Genomic DNA, 25,642 nt, shown 5'->3' on the forward strand with positions numbered 1-25,642 from the left:
ACAACAAAAACATTTCTTTGAAATCATTAGTGTAAACTTTTTTATTTTTCCTAAATGATTGCCCTTTTATATAAGCTACTACTTAATTTTTCATTCATTACTAATTACCCTCTTTTCAGGTATTAAATTATCAGTCCATGAATATCCTTCCTAAAAACTGGATTGTAATTAGTATAATTATCAATTTACAACCATAATTAATTAGGCAAAAGGATGTTATGAAGGTTTCGGACAGTACGACGATTTTCAACGTTTTAGTAAACTTTATTTCTTTAGTTTATTGCAAAAGACTTATGGTAAATATTTAGCTTAAAAAAGATAAAGAGCCATGTAACAGTTTTTGAAAACCGGCCATTTATAAAACTTATAAAGTTTTATTTGTTATCAATTCCCTAGCCATCCATGATCACATTTAATCCATAAGCAAGAAGGTACATAATATTATTCATGCATACGACGAAGTAGCTCTACATTCGGGTCACTTGTGGGCCTTGAATCGCCATTTTTATCCAGTACATTCAAGTACGCCTAGCGGCGACTATAGCTATTTAAAACTTAAGCTACCAATTGGCTGCCGATGACATGAGGATGCAGCATACGACTTTTCGCAACGTCACTACTGGTTTCCATCGAATTTTGGCAGGCAGGACTTTCAAAGACACGGAAGTCAGTAATTAGTTTCGTTGCGATTGCGACATGTCGTTCTGCTCCAACGTCCGTGGTCGATTGGCACCCTTATCGGGAACGCAGGGTTGATATGATACTTGTCAGTGCATAGAATGGTACGCAGGGTACGCTTGAAGTTATTTATAAATGATCGGCCAATTTGGAAAGTCAGTTCTGGTTCAGGCCCTTGTGTGTGTTTGTTGGTTTTTTTATGTCATCTAACGAAAGCGGATAACGACGTAGGTACCTACTTGGAATTTTTACTCGTTTGAGGTTCAGTGTGTCACTTAAATGTTTTTGTGTGCAAAGCTATCAAGTGAAATAAATTGAAGTCTTCCCACGCACCACGCGTCATAAAGCCGGAGTAGAGACGAGTGTCGCTAAATTGTCCGTGAAATAAAATTACCTACTCCCTTCAGAGAAAATAAAATACCTATGCAAAAAAAGGTCTTCAGCGTCATAGGCTATGCAGAAATTACCGAGTCTCAAAATTCGGTATGGAAAAAGAGTACAAATTAGGCCATAAAACACGTCATTCGAAAAACATCTGTCCTACAATTTGAATAATGGACAGAAATATAATGTTAACTAGTTTATGTGTGCAATATTTCTGAAAATTACCGACAATTCCTTTAAAGTCGTATTTAAAAAAGAGTTCAGTTCTTCAGTGTACAGGGCCAAAAGATAACATGTTAATGTTACCATCTTAGAAAATAATATGTAGTTAAAACGCCGTCAAGGTGATTTTAACATAAGAATACAAGTCCATTTATTTGTCAGGTTTCAGTGGGATTTCCGTCTTGTTTATAACTAGGTTACTAGTAGTCTCCGAGAGTTTTACGTCTCGCGTATATAAAACTGGGTCACGTGCTATTGGAATTACTATTTTATAGGGTGTAGACTGTAGAATCTGTTTTTCTGGAAAATAATAACATTTCTAGGTGTTCCCGGTGATTTATGATCAGCATGATCAACATTTATATTGTTGCGTACTTCAAGTACCTCTGAACACTTTACAGGCTAAGCTTTTACATGCCATTTCATTATAATAGTCATAAATATGTTTGCGGTAAGCAGTTCAGAATTTCGCAACTATTTACAGAACCCACAGAAATTAAATTGGCTTATTCGAAGTCCCATAAATTCAGATAGAAACCCACTTTCAAGTCTAACAAGGAGCAGTAAATGTGAAACGTGATAGCTTTCTATTAGGAAAACTTAGAGCGATACATAAATCTTGGGCTTCTAACGTTATTGGAATGGACGGGATTTTCAAATAGCCGATTTCAGAAGTCTCCAGTGGTCTGGTCACGTTCGTTCGTACAATGTGTAGAGCTAGCGTCGGTGCTTGGGACTACTATCATATTATCTAGTAATTGTGAGTCAACACACAAGTAGTTCTCACGTAGAGTAGAATTTTATTGCATCCGTATAATCCGATAAATATAAATTATCCGTCTAGAACCGTGTCTAGAATCTTACCATTATGCTTTAACGCTGAAATATTGACTCTTGATGATTGATTACATTATTCAAGCCCATTTTTTCTATGAAAAGTGAGTTAAAGCTTAAGTTACATTAGATCCTCCCATCGAAAACCAAAAAGTGACCTCACCGCATACCTGGAACTCCGTTATCATCCGAACGATTTTCCACTTCACCTTTTTCGGATTCGCACATATCGCATCCGCTATTTTCCGTAGAAAGCTAATGGCGGCGCTGATACCTGCCACCCACTACTAGGTTGATTAATGTGCCCGCACCATAAAGCACAGGGTGTGTGACTGTATGTGTACACTCATACCACGGATTGTCTCTTTGCGAATTTGAAGTTTTGGACTGTGCTAACTTAGACTCTGTTGCTCTGGATTCAAAGGCTTGTGATGGTGTGGTGGTGATATTCGTAAATTCTGAGTAGTGAACAGTATTGCACCGCCCGCCTACGCGTGACATGACAACTGTTAAGGCTCCGCTGTGGGCGTCCCGTGGGCAGTCCGCTAATTGTGAATGTAGCTCTCCAAGCGCTGCACCGCTTTTGTAACGCTTAATTGATTCATTGCTCAAAGGAATCTGGTTTTAATTGTTCGCATTTGCAATAATTAAGCATTTAGCTTTGCTCTGGAATTTGTCTTTCTCGTGTACCCCAACGGTGACATCTGGCTATTTCAGTTTAAATAAAGGTTTGGACATTTCAAGTCATTGAGGATTTTTCTTTGAATAATTGATACAAATCTGCAATTATTATATGGGTAGCAATAAAACGAGTGACTGTAAATTACAGTTCTAAGTGTCAAAATTAATTAATTTGGGTTATAGAATTACTAAGTGAGCGACTGACTGCGAGTGACGAGAAATCAACAGAACAGCAACTTACAAACATTAATTTGAGTTACTTAAAATACAAAATGAGCAGCTTCATAATATTTGAGCGACCTAATATTTGTTTGAGTGTCAACGTTACGTTCTGCATTTTTTTCAATATTTGGCAAATGTATTTTTTATACTGAGCGGCATTTTATCTTAAATGAAGTGTTTCGTATACAAAAACCACTTTGAAAAATACACTAATGAGCAGATGATACTCTGCGTATAATGAGCTCACATTTAAAAAATAAAAATAATATGAAATAACTATTTTAAGAAACACTATTCTATTAGTTGAGAAATTTTATTATTGAAATATAAGGGTAATTAAATAAAACAATGATGCTGATTCTGAAGGCAGAAATTATAATTTTAACGCTGTCAAACTATAATTTTTGCTAGCTAAAAATGACATTTGCGAAAACACTCATAGAGTTGAATTTTAATTAAAGAAATTTAGGTTTTGACAGCTCTAAAATTAGAATTTCTGCCTTCGGAATCAGCATCAATGTACTCCGTAAAATTAAAGTAATATGCATGCATTTATTTCAATCAAATGAACAAAAAATAAAATAAGACGCTTCAGTCAACTAAAAAAAACTTCTTATTAATAGTAAGAAACATGGACAGGTATGAGGAGCCCTACTACAACTCACCTGACTGCAACGATTCGTCGCCCCGCCCGCGCCCCCATTGGAATTCGCGCGCATTTAAAAATCTGTAGTTTTAATAAAAAAAGCGTATCAAAATAAAAAAAACATAAGCCCTCAAATAGAATATCAGTAACCAATAATCATTAATAAAGCAGCATACAAAACTTTGCTCAAAGTGATCTTTTTAGTAGTTCGATAAGTATAACCTCACTTAGAAAAATCGAATCTATCTTAATATTGAAGTTGCCCTCTCTGTATTTCCAGTCGCTCACTTAGTAATTCCAGTCGCTCACTCAGTAATTTAGTCGCTCGCATAAAATTTTAATATCTGAAATGGATATATCACAATCCACTTTTTGTAAGCTCGTTCTGGATTTTATTATAAATCAATATTCGTCGTCAGTTTAGTTAATTTTTCGCTTACTCAAATTCATACCGCTCAATTTATTAAAACAATATGTCATCATCAGTCGCAAAGTTTTTTTTTGTTCGCTCGTTTTATAATTCCCCTTATTATAATTATTCGCGTATCAGTGTTAGGCGTGACGTGATTTTTTAGAATGCGCTTTGAGCTATAGATAATCCAGCAATCAGTCATGCATAGACGCTAATTGGTACGAAAAAACCACGTATAAAAATTAGATCAATATAAAGTTTCACAACCAATACGACATGTCACTTGAGAATGTTGAATTGGCACTGTGTATTTTCTTCCCCATGGGTAGTTGTAAGGTCAGACGCAAGGTCGGCCGTCTCGTTGCGCACGCGCTAGGGCCCGAGTGCAACTATGCAGAACCCGGTCATTGATCCCGCCACAACGACGTGTATAAATACTTACACTTGGTGTGCAAATGATGTCTCGAAATCTGTAAAGGACTTGGAATCTGCCTTTGTTCATGTGATTTTCCTTCATGATATCCGAAAATGCTGCAATAGAAACACACTTGCACTCTTTCAGTACATAATTTTACGGTCTCGATTAAATAATAATGTTTGTCGCCATTATTTCCTTAATTACTTTCTTACAAGTTCAAGGCAAGCGTGTGGTAGGTTTATCTGATATCTAATCACTAAATTGTTTTTGAATTATTTCACCGTTTTCAAGAGAAACCGTTACGTTGCTGACATTTTGTTTGTTTTGTTTTTAGGTTTTATTTAATTAATGGACATTGTCCGTTTGCCCGGGACTAATTTGCAAAATACCACAGTATTAGGCGTAGGACCTGGAACCAGTTATTTATGTAAACTTGAAAAGGTATCAAAATAAGGAAAGCCATTTTACCCCGGAAGAGTTCAAAACTGTATTTTTATGTTTTTTTCTTGAAGATTGTTCTTTGCTTTACCGCCACTATCATTATAATACCTACGATACTCAAGTAGTAGTGTAAATTTATGTGTGTGATAAGGAATTAAGTAACGATCTACAATGTAGAGTCTGTTGACTTTTGACTCAGCGGTAAATGACACGGGGTAAATATCGTGCAGAATAATATTATCTCTAGCTTAATGGATATTACTTGCCACGTGCCAAGGTGCAGCTAAGTAACTAGTTGAATTTAACTTGCACTTATTAAAGGGTGAAATTATATCAATAAAAGGTCCAAGGGTGCTTTTTTATCGGATGGGATGGTTGGCAGATCGGTTGGATATATCATACAAGAACTTATAATAACCGTGATTAAATATTTGCCCTCGAAGCTGAAAAAGAAAATAGTGAATGAATAAATAACCATAGTAGAGCAGAGATAAACTTCGTTATATTTAAATCCTGTTTATCAGTATTACGCATTGAAGAACAGTTTTACCATCGCAGTTTAAGTACTAACAGATATTGATGTGCAAACTTTGGTACATATTTATCATTATTTAATTAACTCGTGCTAATAAATTGATCGCCCCCAACAGATAGTTTCTTTCAGAGGTAATCTTACGAAAGGTTTTTTACTTTTATGACTTTTAAAGTAGTACGTACACTATTACAGTCAACAGGCAATTCCTAAAATTATACCTACCTTATTTCAGGCTTACGTAATCATCTTTAAGTTATAAAACTGAACTATTCTGAAATCGAGATCAAACATAGTTGTATGAAAAAAGAAACTTATTTTTCTTTCCCGCGCTCTCAAACGTCACCTCAAAAACCAAACGTCAAAAACCGATTACAACCAAAGAGGTAGCGGTTTTGCGTCTGTGATTGCGGACTCCTTGGTGTCGCGTTGCGGAACTAGTGAAGTGCAGTGATAGGGCTCCGGTCGCGACGCCAATGCGCCGCCAGCGCCGCCATGTCGCCGCCGCGGGCGCTGCTGGCGGCTCTGCTGCTGTGTCAGCTGGTCGCCTACGGCGGACATCAGCCGCTTACCAAGATATTCTACACGTAAGAATAACACCATAGAGTTTGGTTTTTTACTTTTTTTTGTGTGCTATGGTGTTGGATCTTGTGTACTTACTATATTACTTACATGTTAATTTCTCACCCTGTGAAAGTGAAGTTAAGCAGCACTTTAGTATGGATGTAAAATTTATAGTTATGTTTTGCTGAAATGTCGTTGAGTACCTAGTAGGTAGTACCTATGAATTATGTTCATGCTCTGGTACTTTCTTTACTGAAGTGAGAAATGGGTCTTTAGTATGGTATTGATAAATAATTACCTATAGTAGGTATTATAATTAAAATAATTATCAACATCTTTACTTAATTATTGTTATTATAGTGTGAGAAAGATAAATAAGCTCTTCTGCCACTCTCTCACACCACTTCTAATGGCCGGTAATTCACCTTTCTAAATACATATTTGTTCACAATATGAGCAGCTATGAAAGCTTTCTTTACATTTGTTGCATTTTATTATTTCTTGCTGCAACTTAAGTGCAAATTACGACTGACTCTAACAAGCTTTTACTGGTTCCATTCGACATTATGATAATTTATGCACAACATACCAAATAAAAATTTATGAGTGCTATGTATAAAATCAAACTCCCAAAAGAAGGTACTATTATTGAGATCAAATAGTATTTAAAAGCTATCGTAATTAATTTAGTTTGCTATAGTACGGTGGCCTGCGCCTAAAAGTATACAGGCGGAGTTTTTAAAATAGCGATCCCTCATGATGAAGGGACCAGCTTCATCTTTTATAAATCCGGGGACGTGTTGTGTGTGATGTGTGTAGCAGTGGTGTTTATGTGGATGTGCTTGAGCAGCATGTGAGCTTGAGATTGCTATTTTAAAAACTTCGCCTGTATACTTTTAGGCGCAGGCCACCGTACTTAATCCATCTTTAATTAGAGTTAACTGCAGATTTATCGCAATGACCTATGCGCCACACTCATCGCTCTCGTAATCCGATGACGTTAGAGAGTCACTTGTTTACGAACTTTATTTGTAAACTAATGATAAACTCTAATAATAACCGTTCTAATAATCCCTGGTGACGTAATAATTAATAACAAGACATTTGTACTGTGAAAGCAGTAATTAATACTATCAAGGATGTGGCATATGTGTGTATGTGTATTGTCATTATGTTCCTAGAATATAGGCTTGTTTTACATTCACGCAGATCGACGGCGCGCTGACAGAAATGTTTGTAACTAAAGCTCAGTTCTGACAAATCACAAAAATTGTTCTCAGCACTGACGATCAGCGCCGGATCCGCTGTAAATGTAAAACCAGCTTTAAACATTGTTTGTCTATATTACTACAAAAAATTTTAAACGTTATTTAACAAGCGTTTAAACAAAATTGGACAGAATTATTAGGCGTTTGACAGCACTTAACATCTGTTAAATACTGTCTAAGTTTTTGAGGTAAGGCCCTGCGTCTCGCGCTCTATGTACCTCTTAGATTATAAATGGAAGATAAATAGTAAATGCAATAAACTTTCTGCCATGTTAAATGGTTACATTAGTGTTACAGTATTAGCGTGTGCCGTCTAACCGTAACATTAGTCAAATAGTCGACCGGCATGCGAGGATTCTTGTTCATCACTGGTACTATGTTAAATACTGGTTATTAGATATGTATTAATTAATTAATTTCACGTTATACGTGCGGTTAAGGTTCACTCGAACAATTTCAGAAATTAATTAATACATGTATTAGATGTAAGTCGGTGGCATTTTATATTGATTTCAACTATGAGAACGTAACCTCTGATACAGAAACGTTGTAGTAAACTATGATTGTAGAATTTTACATATCAATGCACTTAAAACTTCATTAGTAGACGAAAACTATGAAGTTTAGGTCAAGAAATGATTCTTATCTCGACTGTACCACAGTGTGGCTACGGTCATGTTTTGCAACAATCAGTGCCCTCGTTTAAACAATTGACGGTATGTGACAACAACTTTAGACCTACGCTCTTTTGTTTTGTCGATGTCCGAATGTGGTACACACTGCAGTCGCGATTGGTGTAGTTATTTAGCATATTTGTTATAGGAATTTCATAGGTTATAGCAGTAACTATTTAGAAATCAACAATCGATCTTTCATGCTTGAGCTAGAAGAAATTGGCATGAATATCTATTGGCTGTTTAATATTTACGTATATCGATTATAATCCTATGTTAATTCAACAAATTAAGGTACCTACATACTTACCCCTGCTAGCTCGGACTCTCTATTTCATTTGCAGTGTTCATTGACTTCAGTTTAAATATGCATTCAGCCCGTCTATTGTAAAGTGATTTATTGTAATTGGCCGCCACTATGTGGACAATTGAGACAATGTAGCGTACAGCCCACCCCGAGACTGTTGACTATCACTATATTGTGTGGGTAATATTGTTAATAAATTACGTTTAATGGTCCAAAATGTAACCAGATTTACATGACATTTGGTGATAGTCCATAGCTTGGCCTGACAAATCGGCTACTTATTAATAAATAGCAACTACTATTATGTACATTAGGTATATGTTAATTTATATAAGCTTTGACTTCGCAATGCCCAACTGTGCGTGAACTATTGGTAACCGTTTTAGCATAAATGCGGGAAATCGATACTCACTTGATGATGTCGCATCCGTATCTAATTAATTGATTTACCACCGAACCTTTGTAAATCCAAAATATGTTAAACATAATTACCATTCCTTATCAGCAAATGTGCTAATGTTACTAGTAATGTAACTATTATAATATTCTTTCATAGAATAAGTGAAACAGATGTCGGAAAATCATTTTATTAAACTTGGTTATTTCTCTTTGCAGGTTACCTGACACGGGACAGCCTCCAATACTCATCTCGCTGGCGGACAACGCCAAGTTAGATCTAAAGCAAGCCGACGAGCTTCTGTTCACCAACGAGTCGGAACCACACAACGACACCACCACCTTCACTCTAGTGGAGGCGCCAGAGGATGGAGACAAGCCGAGGACAGAGGACAAGGAGACACTCGTGGTGAGAGCCAAGCCCATGCACGAGACCAGGCTGGCGGAGGACGCCTTCCAAACAACCACCGCCGCCCCAGACACAGACACAGAATCTCAAACCACCACGGAAGACGAAGAGGACCCAGAAATACCCGTCAAACCGCAGACGCCGCAAGAAGACATCCCGTCCTTCTCAGAGTGGGCCCAGAAACAACTGGCAGAGGCGGAGAAGAAAGACACAGTCCTCAACCACTCCTCGCAGCCTAGTCATAGCAACACCAACTTTAGCAGTAAGAGCACGAAGTTACGCTCAAAAAACTACGCGTCTCCGCCGTGTGGCGCCAAGATAGTGGCCGTGAACCCCGAGGCTGGTTCAGCGAGCTCCATACTGTCCCAGAATAAGGACGAATACATGCTCAATACTTGCAACAGCCGCATCTGGTTCGTGGTGGAACTGTGCGAGCCGGTGCAAGCGCAGAAGATAGAGATAGCCAACTTCGAGTTGTTCTCTTCCACTCCTAAAGACATAGCCGTGTATTTCAGTGATAGGTTCCCGACGCGCGAGTGGACCAGTGTGGGCCAGTTCCGCGCGGCTGATGTCAGAGACGTGCAAAGCTTCGATCTATTTCCTCACATGTTCGGGAAGTTTATCAAAGTGGAACTGCTCTCGCATTACGGGTCGGAGCACTACTGCCCCATATCGCTGTTTAAAGTTTACGGAACGTCGGAGTTTGAAGTGTTAGAGAAAGAGAGCTCGCAGCACGCGGCGCATACTGATGATGATGACGATGATGAAATTATCGACGCGCCCGACATCGCTAGCGCAGAGTTGGACACCTCTAAAAACCTATTCGGCTCGGCGCGGGACGCCGTCATGTCCATCATGAAGAAAGCCGCGCAAGTGCTCGTCAAGACGGAAGTGCCTAAAAACGTCACAAGCGAACACAATGATACTAACACGGATAAAATGTACAAACGCTGCTGCACTCCCAGCCATATTATAGTGTGTGATAACTGCAGCGAGGCTCTCTATAACGAGGTGTTTGAGCTGATCAGTTGCAGCTCGGATAAGCTCAGCAACGCTCTCCGGCAAGTTTTCTTGAGAGAGACGCTCCAGTGCACCGGGGTCTGTCTTCCCTACGGCCTCGACTTCAAAAGTACAAAACCAATAGAGTTCAGCGAAGAACGAGTCGCCTATATGAACGCTTTATTCCCGCCAAAGTATTTAGCCGCATTATGCAACCTCCTCGCTATTAAGGAAAAGAAGGTCGTCTTGAACTCCAGTTTCGAAAGTGAACTCAACGTGACCGCAAACGCGACCACAAACGATACAACGCAAAAGGTTTCGGAAGAAATAGGTGTAGATCAAGATGCTAAAATCGTCCTGCCAAATGAAAACACATCGGCTGAAGATGATAAAACTGTTGAGACGGTCGATGAAGATTACAAGCCATTAGCCCCTGAAGTATCTACTGAGAATGCGATACAAGAAGATGAGACCCTCAAACCAGACGACGGTACAGAGGAGGTCGCTCCGACAGAAGAGAAAACAGACAAACTCGAAACAGAAGACAAACAACCAACGCCCGAGCCAGAAAGACCAGACATCCAAAAGCAAGACATCGAAACTAAAGACAGCACAAAACAGGAGGTGAAAAAGCCGGACCAACCTGAAAAGAAGGACCCTAATATTGGTGAGGAGCCAAGTGAGCTGATGATGGAGAGCGAGGGGTACCTGTCGGAGCTAGACCAGCTGGCGGCGGACCCCCCGCCCCCCGCGCCCGGCGCCCCCGCCCCCGGCGCGCCCGCCGTCAACCAGCAGGCGCTGCAGAAGGAATCCGTGTTTCTGCGCCTTTCTAATAGAGTCAAGGTAATTGTTTAGCTTATTATACTGTATATTATACTCGAAATGCCTCCCCGAGTGACGTATCAATCTTCAGCAACTGACTGACTAATTATTTCACCATCAGATGAAAACGTTAATCGACATGCTAAGAATCCGAAAATTATAATTTTATGTAGGGTTGATTGATTTTCATGTTATAATAACAAGTGTTCATTCAAAAACAAAGTATGAAATTTATTCATTATCAAGTAAGACGGTATAACTGCAATCGTGTAATCAGTTCTGACGTCAGCGTGTGACTTAATCTTCCATATATTTTCGGGGCAGAAACCAGGAGTCCTCTAGTTTACAACACCAGCTATACTACAGCTTCTAATGATTTCGTTCTCATTTCCAGACGCTCGAGCGAAACATGTCCCTGTCGGGCCAATACCTGGAGGAGCTCAGCCGCCGCTACAAGAAGCAAGTCGAGGAGATGCAGAAATCCTTCGAGAAAACCCTTCTACAGATGACAGAAGAACGTAGGAAGAGCAACGAGCGCGAACAGAAGTATCTAGAACAAATGACCAACCTACAGGACCAGCTGGCCCAAGTTGCCGCCGCCATGAAGATATTGATGGAAGAAAGAGATAGCTGGTTCGGAAACATAACATTCTTCAAATTCCTCTTCCTACAAACTGTAGTTGTAGTCGCGATAATATACTACATAAGTAAAAGGCGACGCGTCGTGCCGATAGCTTTACCAATTGGGAGGAAAGTGAAGAAGAAAGATAAGGAGAAGTTGAGAAGAAAGTCGGTAGAAGGCGTCAGTGGGCACGCGACGCCGTCGGTCAAGAAGCGACGGCCGAGCGAGGAAGCGCTGGTCATAGCGAGGCAGTCCACGGAGGAAATGGACAGAGAAGAGGAGGTGGGTGAATGGCAGATCGCACGCAAGAATAGAAAGAGAAAAACGTCCATTCTACACAGGAATGCCGACTGTGATAGTCTGAACTGGGCCCGGAAAGACAGCATCGGGAAGTTGCAAGAGAATACGATACCCTTAGATGAGGAGGAGTTTGTGGCTCCAGTCACTGAGCCTAAAGAGTTCAATGTGGTGGCTCTAAAAGCTTCTAAAGTAGAGATACCAAAGACAAATGGCTCGTTGTTCAACAGCTTCAAGGCCAAGCCGAAAACAAGACGGCTTTCCTCGCCCGCGTTCCTCAGAACATTCAGTCGGCAGAGCACAAGGAGCGTCCCCACGCCCCCTATCGTAGAGAAAACGTTCTTCAACGGAAAGGCCCCCTCAGAGTCACCCACGAGCAGCCTCTGGTCAGAATCCACGGAGATATCGCACTCGCAGCCCAACGGCTTCGACGACAGCCGAGTGAAAAAGAAGAAAAGCCTCAAGAATCTTTTCAAAAAAGTGTTTTGAAGTGCAAAGACACATTTTATAAGTGATAATGACTCTCGGTGTTGAATGTCGATTGTACTCATATTTAACCTCTTTAAATATGCCTGTTGTAATTTATTTCTTTGCTAATCGTGTTATTTTTAAATTATTGTGTAATTTATTTTTAATTGTGTGCGTACGAATTATTGTTATTAATTTTAGACCTCAATTAATAGGTGCCAATTGTGATAATATTAAGAGCCTAACATTAGCTGTTGTAATTATGCTAAATGTAATGTTTGTTACTGAAATCATGAGTGGGAAGTTAAAAGCGAACCATAGACAAGTAAAACAATTGGTTTGTAACAAGACATAGACAAAATTCAAGCTCTATGGTTTTATGTTTTTAATTTCCCGCTCAAGCCGTGTATCTGAGTTGTTTGGATTGTGACAATAATCGGGATGGATGGACACGTGTGAACTAGTCTCGGACAATTAAACAAAGAATGGCATTAAATGCGTCAAGTTATATTTACTCGTTTCATTTCTTAACTTTACGTAATATTATATACATACATTACATACTTAAATAGAAATAGATCACTTAAATGATAGAAAAATAGACAATACGTTAATCAATGGAGCTGAGACTCTATTGTACATTAATTTAATTAAAATATACAGTCTCAAACCCAATGAACATAATATTGTTGTACACATCTACTTAACAAAAATATGTATGAACTACGAAACAATAGCAACAGACTGCAAAAAGTCTGTTAAATCGACGCACTTAATTTTCACCAGATTCCTTTCTCTAGCCGTCGCATTCAACCTCTTTATTGCAGCTTCTAGGCCCTCAGTAGTGTAAACCTGCTTGGAATTTGTGGCGAAGATGATTTCATTCACTTCCTCGCATAGTTTTACCGTGACTATGTGTTGGAAATGTTGCTTTATCTTCTGTATTAGGGATTCGTGTAAGGAATTGTCTCGGCATACCAGATTGATGATGAACTGGCCTGTAAATATGGAGAATATGAATGTTATTAATATGTTTGTAGCTTAGTGGCGATCGCTACCCTTCATAAGGATATATTTAACTTGTTGAAAAGTTAGCACTCTGCCAAATAGTTGATCAGAACTTATGTACATACAATAATTAATGTACTCTGTGCATACAATGTGGCGCCCTCTAGTAGCTGGACTAACGATCTAAGCTTATAGTGGATTATTGAGAAACGCCGAGGATAGAGTGTGGTAGATCTACCTAAGAAAGGCATGTGTCCAGTAGAAGACTATAGTTTATAATAAATAAATTCATTTATTTCAGATAGTAAAATCCATAAATGACTGAATATTGTAGGAAAAGTTTGAATGATATTTGAACCAGTCAGCAATACGCAAGTCAAACTCACCGTCACTACACAGAGCAGTCTTCACATGGGTCAGCACATCATCCTGCAGGAACTGCGGAGGCGGGCAGGCGAGCCCCACGCGCGAGTCCTTGCTGTCCATGTCGAACATTATCACCGAGTATTGGGTGCCTGGAAGAGGATGACAAGGAGGTTAGGTAAGTAGAGGTAAATGTTCAAAAATATATCAAAATTTTAAGAAATCATGAAAGTGTTGAACGGCATTTTGATTATAGCAATTGATGTCGAAAGCGTTAATGATTGGTTAAATAAAAATACATACAGACGAATTGAGAACCTCCTCTTTTTTCGAACGCGGTTAAAAATTACATGTCATGTACTGTCAGCGCCACCACTGAAGTGTTACGGCAAAAGCGGAACTAAACTACTTAATCATACGGTTTACTTCTGTGATTGCAGCCCCGCATCTATCGGACTTCAGTACTGGCACGGACACTATGTTATTGTATTTATTATTCATAATATTCATTATTAGATGCCAGAAACTCTCTACCGACCAGGCGTAAAATATTTTACAGTGCTAAAACAAAATAACGGGCCTTCTGATTCGAAGACGTTTCTACTGCAATAATAAGAGTAACATTCCACATATTTTTATTCACAAAAAAACAGTTACAAAACCAAAAACACTCACCACTCTCAGCGGCCTCCTTCAGAAAGTCGACGCCATCTTTAATCTCCACTCGCAGCTGCTCGTCCAATCGCAGGCCGAAGTGTTCCCGCGCTAGTTCCAACATGGCGGCGTCAATATCCACAGCTGTTATCTGTATTTTTGCGAAACACTTCCGCAGAAACATGCACAGACTGCCCCCACCCAGGCCTAAAACGGCTACTTGAGGGTTTGGAGTGGATGTGTGGGCTAGTTGCATGGCGACACACATGAATGCGTGGTAGAGCGATATGTGGCCGTAGTCTATGACGGTTTTCGGCTTGTTTTTCGATGTCGCTGGAATGGGAAAAGGGTTGAGTTAAAAGATTTTTCATAAGTACCTAATTAAATATACCTAGGTACATTACACGTCCAGATATTTAAGATAATTCCGGCTGGAGGTGACTCGTCATTTTAAACAAGATTTGTTCTTGAAAATAAAAATAAAAACTTGAATATTTTTCTTGGTGTTGTTACTTTTTATTATGGAGGATTTTTTTTTGTGCGCGCTGCCGCTCTCATCGCACCGCCCACTGGCTTGTGGAAGCCGCTTTAGACTCAGTCAGATGCAGGCACTTACAGCAAATAACAGAATACAGTAATAATGAAGACGTCAACTCACCAGTCCGCACCTTCGCCTCGCTCTGCACCAGCATCTGATTACTCAGGAACACGAGCCGCCGCAGCGTGTCTCCCGCCACGGCCACGTCCTCCACGACGTACTGCCCGGACGTGGCGGTCGCGCCCGACGCCACCGTCAGTCGCCGGCCCACGTCCGAGCCTAGGGAGAGGAACGGGATCTGGAAATGAGGTGGTGGAGGTTTAAAATTGCTTAACGTCATTCGGGTATCCTTTGTACTGGCTCCTATATTTTGTGTTTGTCACTGACACGATAAAAAGAAAGCCTTTTGACTTCTGCTAGTTTTCGAACACAATCGTGACAATATTATCTAAAGTTGCGTTATTCGTCTAGAGGGCGCCATATTCCATTTATTATAACTTTCTATGGCCTATAACCAGCGGACAGCAAACACGATTCTAACAATACCTCATTCATCCAATTCCGACCACTATTTTCGAAAATAAGCCCTTACAAACGATCTCACATACACAAACGCACTACCCAGCCAGGTGCAGGTACTGACACCCCCACAGAGAATATAATAGAATAGTAGGTACCTGTCCCGTGTATCCAGGCGGGGTCAGCATCTTAGCTGCGTCGGCGAGCTCGTCCTTCACGGCGTCTAGTGAGGGGAACTGCTGCCCCCGGTGGAGGGTCACCACGGCGAGGCGGCCGAACTTGGCCGAGGACTGCAGCTGTCGCCGCCCGGCTGGTGTGCCGAATAGCCACTCGGACTCGCTGGGAATTGGTGGGTGATATGGTTTAGCAGTGGAAATTGAGGTTGGGAAGTACAGATTATTTTTCTTATAGGTATAGGTATGTAATAGCACGGCAGAAACCAAGTACCTTTCATGGTATGCCGAGTTGGAATATCAACCTTCTTGAATATCTTAGTACTATACCATCTACGTCTGGAGCACCCTAGGCAGTGCCACACCGAGATCCCTACGCTGACTGGCTCATAGATACGCCAAGATACAAGATCGTTTGTACATTCCATCGTTACACCAAACTTGCAAGGTTTCTCATTTGTAATTTACCTAAATATCATATTTATTCACACAGGTGCTACAACACTCGTCAATGTAATACATAGGTAGATATTAGCCTAATTTTCACAGACGTTTGGGTAAGCATTAGAAGTGGGTGTGAGAGATATGTTTCACACCTGAACACGCCCACATACCTTTTAATAGCACAAGGTGTACATTGAAAAGTATGTAATGAAGAGCTTTGATGTAAATTCCGGATTCCTATCCTTCCTTTGTTGGATCTTTTATCTTTAAACCCTTGGAAGGATTTTTAAGGAATGGCTAGTAGTTTAGAAACAGTCAGCTTCATTTTATAAACCATTATGAATTCAACTCAAACATTGCCGGTTAGTTGGCATAGCAAATATACAAAGTATACACAAACCAATGGAGCTGACCTTACCTACTTTTTAGCTCATACCTTTAAGCTACATCACATGACAAATAGTGCATCAAATGTGTGTGAGCCCAGCATTAATAGCGCAATAAATAACATAGCACAACGCTAATGGTGTGTGGCTCTCGGCAATCATTCTTGCTCAAGAAAATCCGTCTTATTTATGACGTATCAAAAATAAACTCAACGCCTCTACCTGACATAATTTGCAACACACATAAATAATAATTATAAATAAGTTACTAAATGCAGAGTGTATGTGTTTTATTTAAGACTACTTGTAGGAAGCGGTACGGGTAATTAGAACGACGGCTAATAGTGCACTGATTTATTTCGCATCAAGAGGCGGCGGGGGGCGCAGCCCGCGCAACTAGATCTAACTTACATATCTACCCACATACATTATGTATACATATACAACATCCCTCCCCCAATAGTTCTTTAACAAGAATAATAAACTAACACAATAATTAAAGAAATCTTTTATAGTTAATGGGACGCCTGTCTCTTAAAATCATATGACGGGATGGCGCGGCCTCCGGGCTGGAGTTCTCGTCAGGCGTGTCGTAATTGGGACTGGCTGGTCTCGGTGATGCAGCCGCTGCGGCCCCGGCTGGGGCGGCCGGCCCCGGCGGCGGCGGCGGCGGCGAGGCGGCACTCTCCGTCCCCTCCCCGCGCGAGCAGCTGGCGCTCTGGCTGTGGCCAGCCTCTGCCTCGATCTGCTGACTCATCACGTCAGGCACTACGTCTACGTCCCAACTCCAGCCCTCTTCTAACGGAGCTTCATACCGTTTTACTTGATTTTTATGTCGACTTATAACGCAGTTCAGTGCCGGCACAAAAATGTCAAACATGACTTTCCCTTTTAAACTGTTAACAGTTCCCAACAACCACTTAAAATTATTTTTAGAAATAAAAACTTTCGTTAGGACAGAATCGCCTACAGCAAAGTCAGGTCTCTTTCTGCCACCATATTGTTCACACTGTAAGGACTGTTTACGAGCAACTATATTAGTAAGTTCGGTGACCGAGGGCGATGAAGATGGATTCCCGTCTAGTAAATCCAATCTACTCCTTAACTTGTGACCGTAAACTAGTTCCGCCGGTGACTTCTCTGTTGTACTGTGCTTCGAATTTCGGTAATCAAACAAAAATTTGTTAATTTTATTATCTAAGTTTGACAGATTGCCATCGCTTATCAGAATTGTTTTAAGGCCCCTTTTGACTATTTTTACCGAGCTCTCGGCTTGGCCATTACTCGAGGGGTGATAAACTGGGGAAAACAGATGGACAATACCATTTAATTCACAAAACCTCTTAAAACGATCTGAAGAGAAAGCTGTGCCGTTATCGCTCACCAAAATTTTAGGTATTCCTGCCCTCGAGAAGAAATTACATAATTTCCCTATTACAGCTTCCGATGATGAACCCGTTTTCATACTAAACACTTCTACCCATTTAGAAAAAGCGTCGACTACGATTAAATATGTTTTATCGTTAAACGGTCCCAGGAAATCAATGTGAATTCTCTCAAAAACCGCTGAGGGATAGGGCCAGGGCGCGAGGGGCGCGCGGGGCGGCGCGGGGCGGAGCTGCGCGCACACTGCGCACGCGCCGGCCACTCGCTCCAGCGCGGCGTCGATGCCGGGGAACCACAGCCGTCCGCGGGCCTCCGCCTTCATTTTTACAATACCAAAATGTGACTGGTGAAGTTCGTTCAAAATTTTTTCCCGCAACACACTTGGAATAACAATTTTATGGCCTCTCAATAAAATACCATTTTCATATGAAAGCTGGTTGCGACACAAAAAATATGGTTTTAGAGCAACATCATTTACTTTACGCGGCCAACCTTTAGTCACGTAATGTGTAACTTTAACTAATGTGTCATCCGTAGCCGTAGCTTCACGCAAGAGGGCCTTGGTCACGGGCAGATCTCCATCCAGAATGAAGTTAATGTAAGCGGTGCGATCCTCGCCCGCCGCCTCTGCCCCACCCTCGGTAATCGGCAGCGTACAACGAGATAAGAAGTCCGCGCTGTTATCAGCGCTTCGGACATACTCTATTTCATAATTATACGCCGCTAAAAACATAGCATACCGCTGTAACCTATTGGCCGATACCTCAGGGACGCCTTTGTGCGATCCGAAAATCGAAATCAACGGTTTATGGTCGGTTCTCAACACGAATGGCTCCGCCCGCCCGTATAAATATTGGTGGAACCGTCTCACACCAAACACGATTGCAGTCGCCTCTTTCTGAATTTGTGAGTAATTCTTTTCAGCCGCTGATAAAGAGCGTGACGCATAACAAACCGGTCGCTCCTGCCCGTCACTATCAACTTGAGAAAGTATCGCACCTAATCCATTAGGGCCAGCGTCCACAGTCAAAATAATTTTAGCATTTTGATTAAAATGAGCTAGCACTTTTTCAGACGATAATACCTCTTTAATTTTCTCAAATGCCTTTTGTTGATCCTCTAACCATGCCCACTTTGTATCTTTATTCAGAAGATAATACAGAGGACTAAGAATGCTAGAAGCATCTTTAACAAAATTTCTGTAGTAATTTGTTAGGCCCAAAAATGACTGGAGTTGATTTACATTTGTCGGCACCGGTGCTTTTAATATCGCTTCAACTTTTGATTTCGACTTTCTAATGCCATTTTTATCAATCACGTATCCTAAATACGTTATCTCATCCTTGAAAAATTGACATTTTTCTTTTTTCAAGGTAAGACCTGCCTGTTCAAGTCGATTTAAAACGATTTTAAGCCTCATTAGATGTTCTTCTTTACTTTTACCTGTGATACAGATATCGTCTAAAAAACATAAAACCCCATCTAAATCGGAAACCAACCCGTGCATGACCTTTTGAAAAATAGCCGGAGCACTAGAAAGCCCAAAAACTAACCGTGTATACTTAAAAAGGCCCCTGTGAGTGTTTATGCAGGTTAAGTTTTGTGTTTCATCCTCATCTGATAGTAAAATTTGTCCATAAGCCATTGATAAATCGAGCTTACTAAATTGTTGGCCCCCATGCAGCTTAGAAAAAAGATCCTCGACGGTTGGAAGAGGATATTTTTCAATAAGTAAGCGCTTATTCAATGTTGCTGAGTAATCAGCGCAAATTCTTACATCCCCGTTTGATTTTAAGACGGGCACTATTGGCGAAGCATATTCAGAATATTCTACCGGTTTTAAAATCCCGAGTTCTAAGAGACGATCTATTTCCTTATTTATTTTCTCTTTGAGAGCAAAAGCTACAGGCCGTGATTTGATAAAAATAGGTTTTGCATCAGGTTTTAAATGTAGCCTAACCTTATGTTTCTGAAAACAACCTAGGTTATCTGAGAAAACTGACGGGAACTCAGAAACTAAAGTTTCCTCTACGCTATTATCAGTTGAAACGTAATTAACCGGTGCAAATTCTAATTTAAATTTACTAATAAAGTCCCGGCCTAACAATGGCGGGCCTCCCTTTCGCACGACAAAAAAACTAAGCGTATGCGTTTGCCCTAAATAATTTACAGATAGGCATATAGATCCGAGTGTCTCAATCTTACTACCTGTATAAGTAGTAAGTTCCTTATTGTTTAACGATAACGGCACCGAGGAAAAATGTTTTTTGTAAGTACTTTCCGAAATCACCGTAACGGCAGAACCACTATCAATTTCAAATTCTAAAGAAATTCCATTTACGGAAATAAATTCTCGCATCGGACTACCATTAATACAACGAATATTAAAAAGTACATTACCATCATCGCCCTCGCTTACCGACGCTTCCTCGATTACATTCACTGACTGCACTTGGCACATCCTACGTAAATGCCCTTTACGCCCGCACTTTTTACATTTAAAATTTACGAAACGACACTGAGCCGCTGTATGGCTTTTATAACCACAGACTGAGCACCGATCCACACTGGTGGTCTTCTTCTGGCTCTCGATGCTGAACACCGAGGCGCCTGCGAGTGCGAGGCTCGCGGCGGCGGCGGCGGGCCCGGGGCGCCCCAGGCCGGCCGCGGCGCCTGCCCGCGCGCACCGCACACTCTCCGCCAGCTCCACCGCCTTGCTCAGCGACAGCTCCTTCACGTCCTGCGCGAACAGCTTGTCACGCTCGGGCCCGGCCGCCATGCCCATGACGAACCGGTCGAGCAGTGACTCCTCCAGATTATTGAATCCACAATGGGCCGCCAGCCCTCGTAACCTGGCCGCCCACTGCGAGTGACCTTCATTTAACGCCTGCGTGGCCGCATAGAAGTTAAAACGTTCGGCGAAACCGCACCGTTTGGGAGTAAAATGTTTATCTAACAAACTTATTATTTCTTCAAACGTTAATTCTTCTAACTTTTTCGGCAACGCCAAGTCACTCGCGAGTTTATAAGTTGATTCCGTGAGCGCACTAAGTAAGATGGCGCGTCGCTTCACACCCGCCTTGTCCGAATCCACATTAATCTCGTTTGCAATGAGCCACTGTGACAATCGGTTCCTGTAAGTGTCCCAGTCTTGACTCTGGTGGTCAAAAGTAGACAGGAAACCAAATTGTACACCCGACATTATGCGCGTTTGGTCCGTTCGTCGCCACGTGTTTTATTTAAGACTACTTGTAGGAAGCGGTACGGGTAATTAGAACGACGGCTAATAGTGCACTGATTTATTTCGCATCAAGAGGCGGCGGGGGGCGCAGCCCGCGCAACTAGATCTAACTTACATATCTACCCACATACATTATGTATACATATACAACAGTATGTAAATTAAAGAAGAATTTTATTAAAAAAATGGTTAAATATTTAGTACTCTCTTAAAAGTTGCATCACCACTAGGGCATGCAATACCGCAATGCCGGTATCCGTAATACCGGGATCCCGGACAAAATTGCTGCTTTTTTCAATACCGGTATTGAAAGTTAATACCGGTATTAAAGTAATACCGGAATCGTACTTTTTTAGGCTATAAATAAAGCGATTAAGATTTAGTTAGCCTTGTGTTCCTATATACTGTGAAAGCGCACTTGTTCCCAACCGTTTCATGCAGTTTTCGGCTGCTATAAATCTACTGTTGACCATACGTAAACGGACACCGGATGTAAAAAAATAATTTATTCTAAAATTTAAACTCTAAAACTGAATTCTCGTAAAAATCTACAACAAAATACAGAATATGATTGCCTTTTCTTGTTTTATTTTGACGTATACGACCTTTAAACACAGTATTTGCCATTTATTACAAGGAAGTCTAATACCGGTATTAATACCGGGATCCCGCTATTGAGTTGTAATACCGGAACTCAATACCGGTATTGAAAATTGTTCCGGTATTGCATGCCCTAATCACCACACTACATAGGGTATTAGGCTTTCGTCACTGGCTGTCTGTGTTTTGGTTACTCTTTCACACAAATAGTGGTAAACAGATTTTGATGAAATGGGCTATGTCACAAAAATGGATATAGCCCATTTGGTATGTAGGAAACTTAAACTCAGAATACCTTAAACATAGCTATTACGAAAAACATGTAAAATGTAATCACCCACCTGTGAAGTTAACTCTACACAACCTCTCTACTAAAACTTTTCCTCAACAGTTTTTTCTTTTAAATTTTAACTTTTTAAAATTCGAATATTTTTCTCTTAAACCGGACGTCCGGCGGTTTCCCGCGCGCACTGCTGTTTACTCCTCGACAAGCGAATGGCTATGTTGTTAACTCCTGTAGGCGTTATGGCCGGCTGCCAGATAAAATTAACTTTTTAATTTTAGGGATCACCATCCTTATTATACTTCGACATACTACTCTACAATAATGCAAAAGATATTTGTAAAATAGTCACAGTCATTGTGTAATTGTGTATGTACTGTAGTGTAGGTATCTCAACTTTTTTTAATAAGATAAAAACAATAAGCTTATTAAAACCAAGACCAACAAAAATTATGAGTTTTCCTTTTTCATTGACGGTTCTACGAAACCGACACGGAGCTTTATTCAATGAAAATCTTAGTCACATCAAACAAACCACATCCCAGTACATTGATACCTAGGCATGTAGGCATATAGTATTTTGATGTATCGACAGAAACCCAGGACAAACTTACCTATATTTCATTTTATTTCTATAAAAAATATGTCCATTAAAGAAATGCGCATATAACAATGCGTGGGCCTTTGGCCGAGGCGCACCAAAATATATTAATTTGTTATTCTCCTGTGTGTAAACATGTAGTGCGCAGAACTGGTACAAAAATAACCGTATCAGATAAAGAGGTGGCCGACTCTTTTGATTTAAGTTGACATTTATGAAAGACGCGTTAAAAACCGTGTGTATAAAGAAGAGATTTGTAAATGACAGACAGTCTCATTCTGTCTCGCTCATAAAGTAGCTCTGTCTGTAGGTACTATTTACTCCCACTAATGGCATGTCAGCAAAAGAGATATTATGCCCCCAGCGCATATATTTTTTTTATTTAAGATTTATTGACTACAGGTGAAAATATGCAAAATACTTCATCAATAGTGCTTGTTTTGTATGTATCGATAAAATCGGCCGAGATGCTGTCTCGCCACTGTACTCGGTAGGTGTAACAAGGGTCTAGCCTTTTCTAGGGCATCAAAATACTATTCACTCACCGTCCCTGCGGCACGATGAACACGGCGTACTTGTTGACGGGCTGCGTGCGCTTCTGTTCCACCACGTGCACCGTGTAGCGCGGGCAGGCCTCGCCCGGACGCATTAGGTCTATGCATACCTGCGGAGAAGGGCGAAGCTTATAAAGAAAAGACAAAAAGAAAGGGCCAGTGAACGTCGACTTCTGGATATGGAACTACAAACGTGTATTATTATTAAATACTTTATTGCACAATAATAAAATTATGTACATAGGCGAACTTAATGCTAACAGTGTATAACTTTCTCTTTCATAGAAAAGTTAAGACAACCGTTAGAGATTGCTATAAAAAATAAGGCCGCCTTTTTGCACTGTTTTTATTTTCAAGTATGTATTCTTTTGTATTTCTTTATTTTCGTGCAAATTGTAATTATATTCAGGTCTATGCATATTGCATACCTAGTAAGGGGAAGGGGTAGATAGTAGTGCTAAGAAATTTATTTGCATCTTCAGGCAATCAATTTCTACTGCTGCATGGAATAACAATAAATGAGCTTAAATTTTTAAATGAACTATGTAAATCATTGGCTACAAAGTACAGTAATAAAGCTGCCAACCTCTTCATCACCATCATCGAGCGTGGTCCGTGACAGTCCATTGGTGATGAAGGCCGTGTCCTGTGCAGACTTGATGCACTCCCGCAGCTCCTCCGCTGTCTTCAGCCGGATCATCTTGTCTCCTGCCAGGCACACCTCTAGGATCTAGGAATATGCATAGATATTTGATGATATTTGAGGTGCTTGATAAAACAATAAAAGCTACTGACAAATTAAATTATGACCAAAAAAAGGCAAGAAAAATAACTATGACATACAAAAATATTGTTACAGCTATTTCTCTGGATTAATGGAATTGAGAGTATTTTAATCACATTTACATGCCTTGCTAGGCTTATAAATTTAGATGAAGGTAGTTTGTGAAAAAATATTGGTTGCAATACTTAATTAAAAGCTTGGGTATTCAGAAATAAATAAAAGAATTACCATCTGAGGCATCTCCTTGAACTTAGTGGCAACAACAACAAACACAGGCAATGTGGTGCCATCCCCACTCTCCGCATTCTTCTGTTCAGCCTCATGGCACCGCACCACGCGCAGCATCCACGACTTGTCACAGAACACCTTCAACAACTTGGCCAGGATATGGCTCTGCAGCAGAGAAATACACACAAACCTGCCCCCCAACTTTAAAACCCTTTTAACCTCACCAAAATATTTATCTATCGTGTCATGTGTTTCTTGGGTATCATCAGGCATCAACGCATCTAACGTACCCTTATCTAAGACCACATTAAACTGTTCATTATCAAACATTGTGTTTAAAGCGTCCATCAAAATGTACTTCATAGAGGATCTTTTGGAGTGTATTTTCTGCATCTGCTTGATGACCACTTCGGAGACGTCAATATTGGTGATGTTTGTGAAACCCGCATCATACAAGTCTGCGCTCAGGCTGGAGTTACCGCAACCTGGTATAAGGACTGCGTCTTTCTGTTTTATATACTTGTGTAGGTGTGAACAGAGCTCTAGGTATTCACCGTACCTGAAAAATGGGACATTCAGACGTTAGACCACTAGTTTACTGATTAAAAAGTCATTCTTCAGAGGACGTAGCATTCGAACTTTTGTGGTAAGAAATGAAAACGAATACATTTTTAGGTTAGGTACTTACCACTCAAATGCTTTGTTGCCGCGTTTTTTGAAAAACTGATTCCAGTAATCTTTCTCACCGAACTCTTTGTGGCTCTTCGGCAGAAGGTTCATCTTTTTGTAGGAATATTAATTGTGAATTTTCAGGAAATGTGATTTTCAACACACCGTTTGTTTTGTTTACAAATTTTACGTCAACTAATGTCAACCATGCATGACGTAAATTTTACGATGCTCTGTGTAGTATAAAATAATCTGTGGCGACCGTTGGGTAAGCTCCAATCTGCCGCGGAGGGCGTCCCACGCTATATCGTTTCTTCATGGTTTCCTCCACCAATGAGCGCATCACCTCCACCTCTAGAACAAGTAACCACCATGGTCTCACTACGACAATACTTTCCAATCATCAGTTCTTCGGCAAATCTAACCAGCCATAGTAATGGCTGGTTAGATTGCTGAGGTGATCAGTAGATCACCTCAGCTGGACATAGGTCACTCCCAAGGAGCGCCATAACACTCTTTTCTTGATCTCTTAATCCAGCCACTAATGTCTACTTGTTCAAGGTAGTCGGTTTATCGCCAGCGGGAGGCGTCTCACGCTACGCTTGGGCGGGGCCCCATTTTTTTTCGTGATCTAAGCAATGTACTAAATACTGTGGCTTCACCCTTTCCCCGATAGAATATTCTAGTCTAGAGGAAACTTTCTTATTATGATAATATGAATTATCTAGGCTGATTGAAAAAGCCCAATCCAGATGGTCAGCCTAGCGTAGTTCTTATCGAAGTTATTTTGCCTAAATAACCTATTTCATGGAGAAGTTAAATCTCTGCATAACTACACCAAGTTACTGGCTCAGCCTCAGTCAAATCGACCCCACTTCTCACTAAGGTATAGGTATCCTTATCCATTGGCCTCAG

The 25,642-nt window shown here is 40.6% G+C and overlaps 3 protein-coding genes across 4 annotated transcripts in view; 1 reads left to right on the forward strand and 2 right to left on the reverse strand.

Annotated features, from left to right (window-relative positions):
• Positions 1–12,806, forward strand: part of LOC105384353 (SUN domain-containing ossification factor) — a 33,006-nt gene extending 20,200 nt beyond the window's left edge. The window contains exons 2-4 of one of the 2 annotated variants that reach the window (XM_048632321.1): positions 5,706–6,057; positions 8,899–10,930; positions 11,304–12,806. In XM_048632321.1, coding sequence (XP_048488278.1) covers positions 5,966–6,057; positions 8,899–10,930; positions 11,304–12,317 — 3,138 coding nt within the window. In that variant the 5' untranslated portion in view covers positions 5,706–5,965 and the 3' untranslated portion in view covers positions 12,318–12,806. The remainder of the gene's footprint in view (positions 1–5,705; positions 6,058–8,898; positions 10,931–11,303) is intronic. The other variant, XM_011554572.3, reaches the window with a different exon arrangement.
• Positions 12,783–24,910, reverse strand: LOC105384351 (eEF1A lysine and N-terminal methyltransferase homolog). The gene is made up of 9 exons (XM_038121032.2): positions 24,747–24,910; positions 24,059–24,617; positions 23,633–23,776; positions 23,038–23,156; positions 15,537–15,717; positions 14,980–15,157; positions 14,343–14,654; positions 13,691–13,819; positions 12,783–13,294 (listed from the first exon to the last, which is right to left on the reverse strand). Exons 1-9 carry the CDS (start codon positions 24,836–24,838, stop codon positions 13,020–13,022), a joined length of 1,989 nt encoding a protein of 662 aa, XP_037976960.2. The 5' UTR covers positions 24,839–24,910; the 3' UTR covers positions 12,783–13,019.
• Positions 17,332–21,166, reverse strand: LOC119693538. Its single transcript, XM_048632310.1, has 2 exons — positions 20,168–21,166; positions 17,332–17,399 (listed from the first exon to the last, which is right to left on the reverse strand). Exons 1-2 carry the CDS (start codon positions 20,967–20,969, stop codon positions 17,386–17,388), a joined length of 816 nt encoding a protein of 271 aa, XP_048488267.1. The 5' UTR covers positions 20,970–21,166; the 3' UTR covers positions 17,332–17,385.
• Positions 24,911–25,642: the final 732 nt, after the last annotated feature.

Source organism: Plutella xylostella, chromosome 4, assembly GCF_932276165.1.
Source record: "Plutella xylostella chromosome 4, ilPluXylo3.1, whole genome shotgun sequence".
Classification (NCBI taxonomy): Eukaryota; Metazoa; Arthropoda; class Insecta; order Lepidoptera; family Plutellidae; genus Plutella; species Plutella xylostella.

Bases quoted from the DNA above. Each gene is read 5' to 3' on its own strand.
- LOC119693538 (XM_048632310.1), bottom strand. From the start codon at position 20,969: ATGTCGGGTGTACAATTTGGTTTCCTGTCTACTTTTGACCACCAGAGT.
- LOC105384351 (XM_038121032.2), bottom strand. From the start codon at position 24,838: ATGAACCTTCTGCCGAAGAGCCACAAAGAGTTCGGTGAGAAAGATTAC. The intron at 23,157-23,632 runs GTTGGCAGCTTT...CCTTCTCCGCAG, and splicing joins TCGATGATGGTGATGAAGAG to GTATGCATAGACCTAATGCG. The intron at 15,718-23,037 runs GTGAGTGAATAG...ACCAATTCCCAG, and splicing joins TTCATCGTGCCGCAGGGACG to CGAGTCCGAGTGGCTATTCG.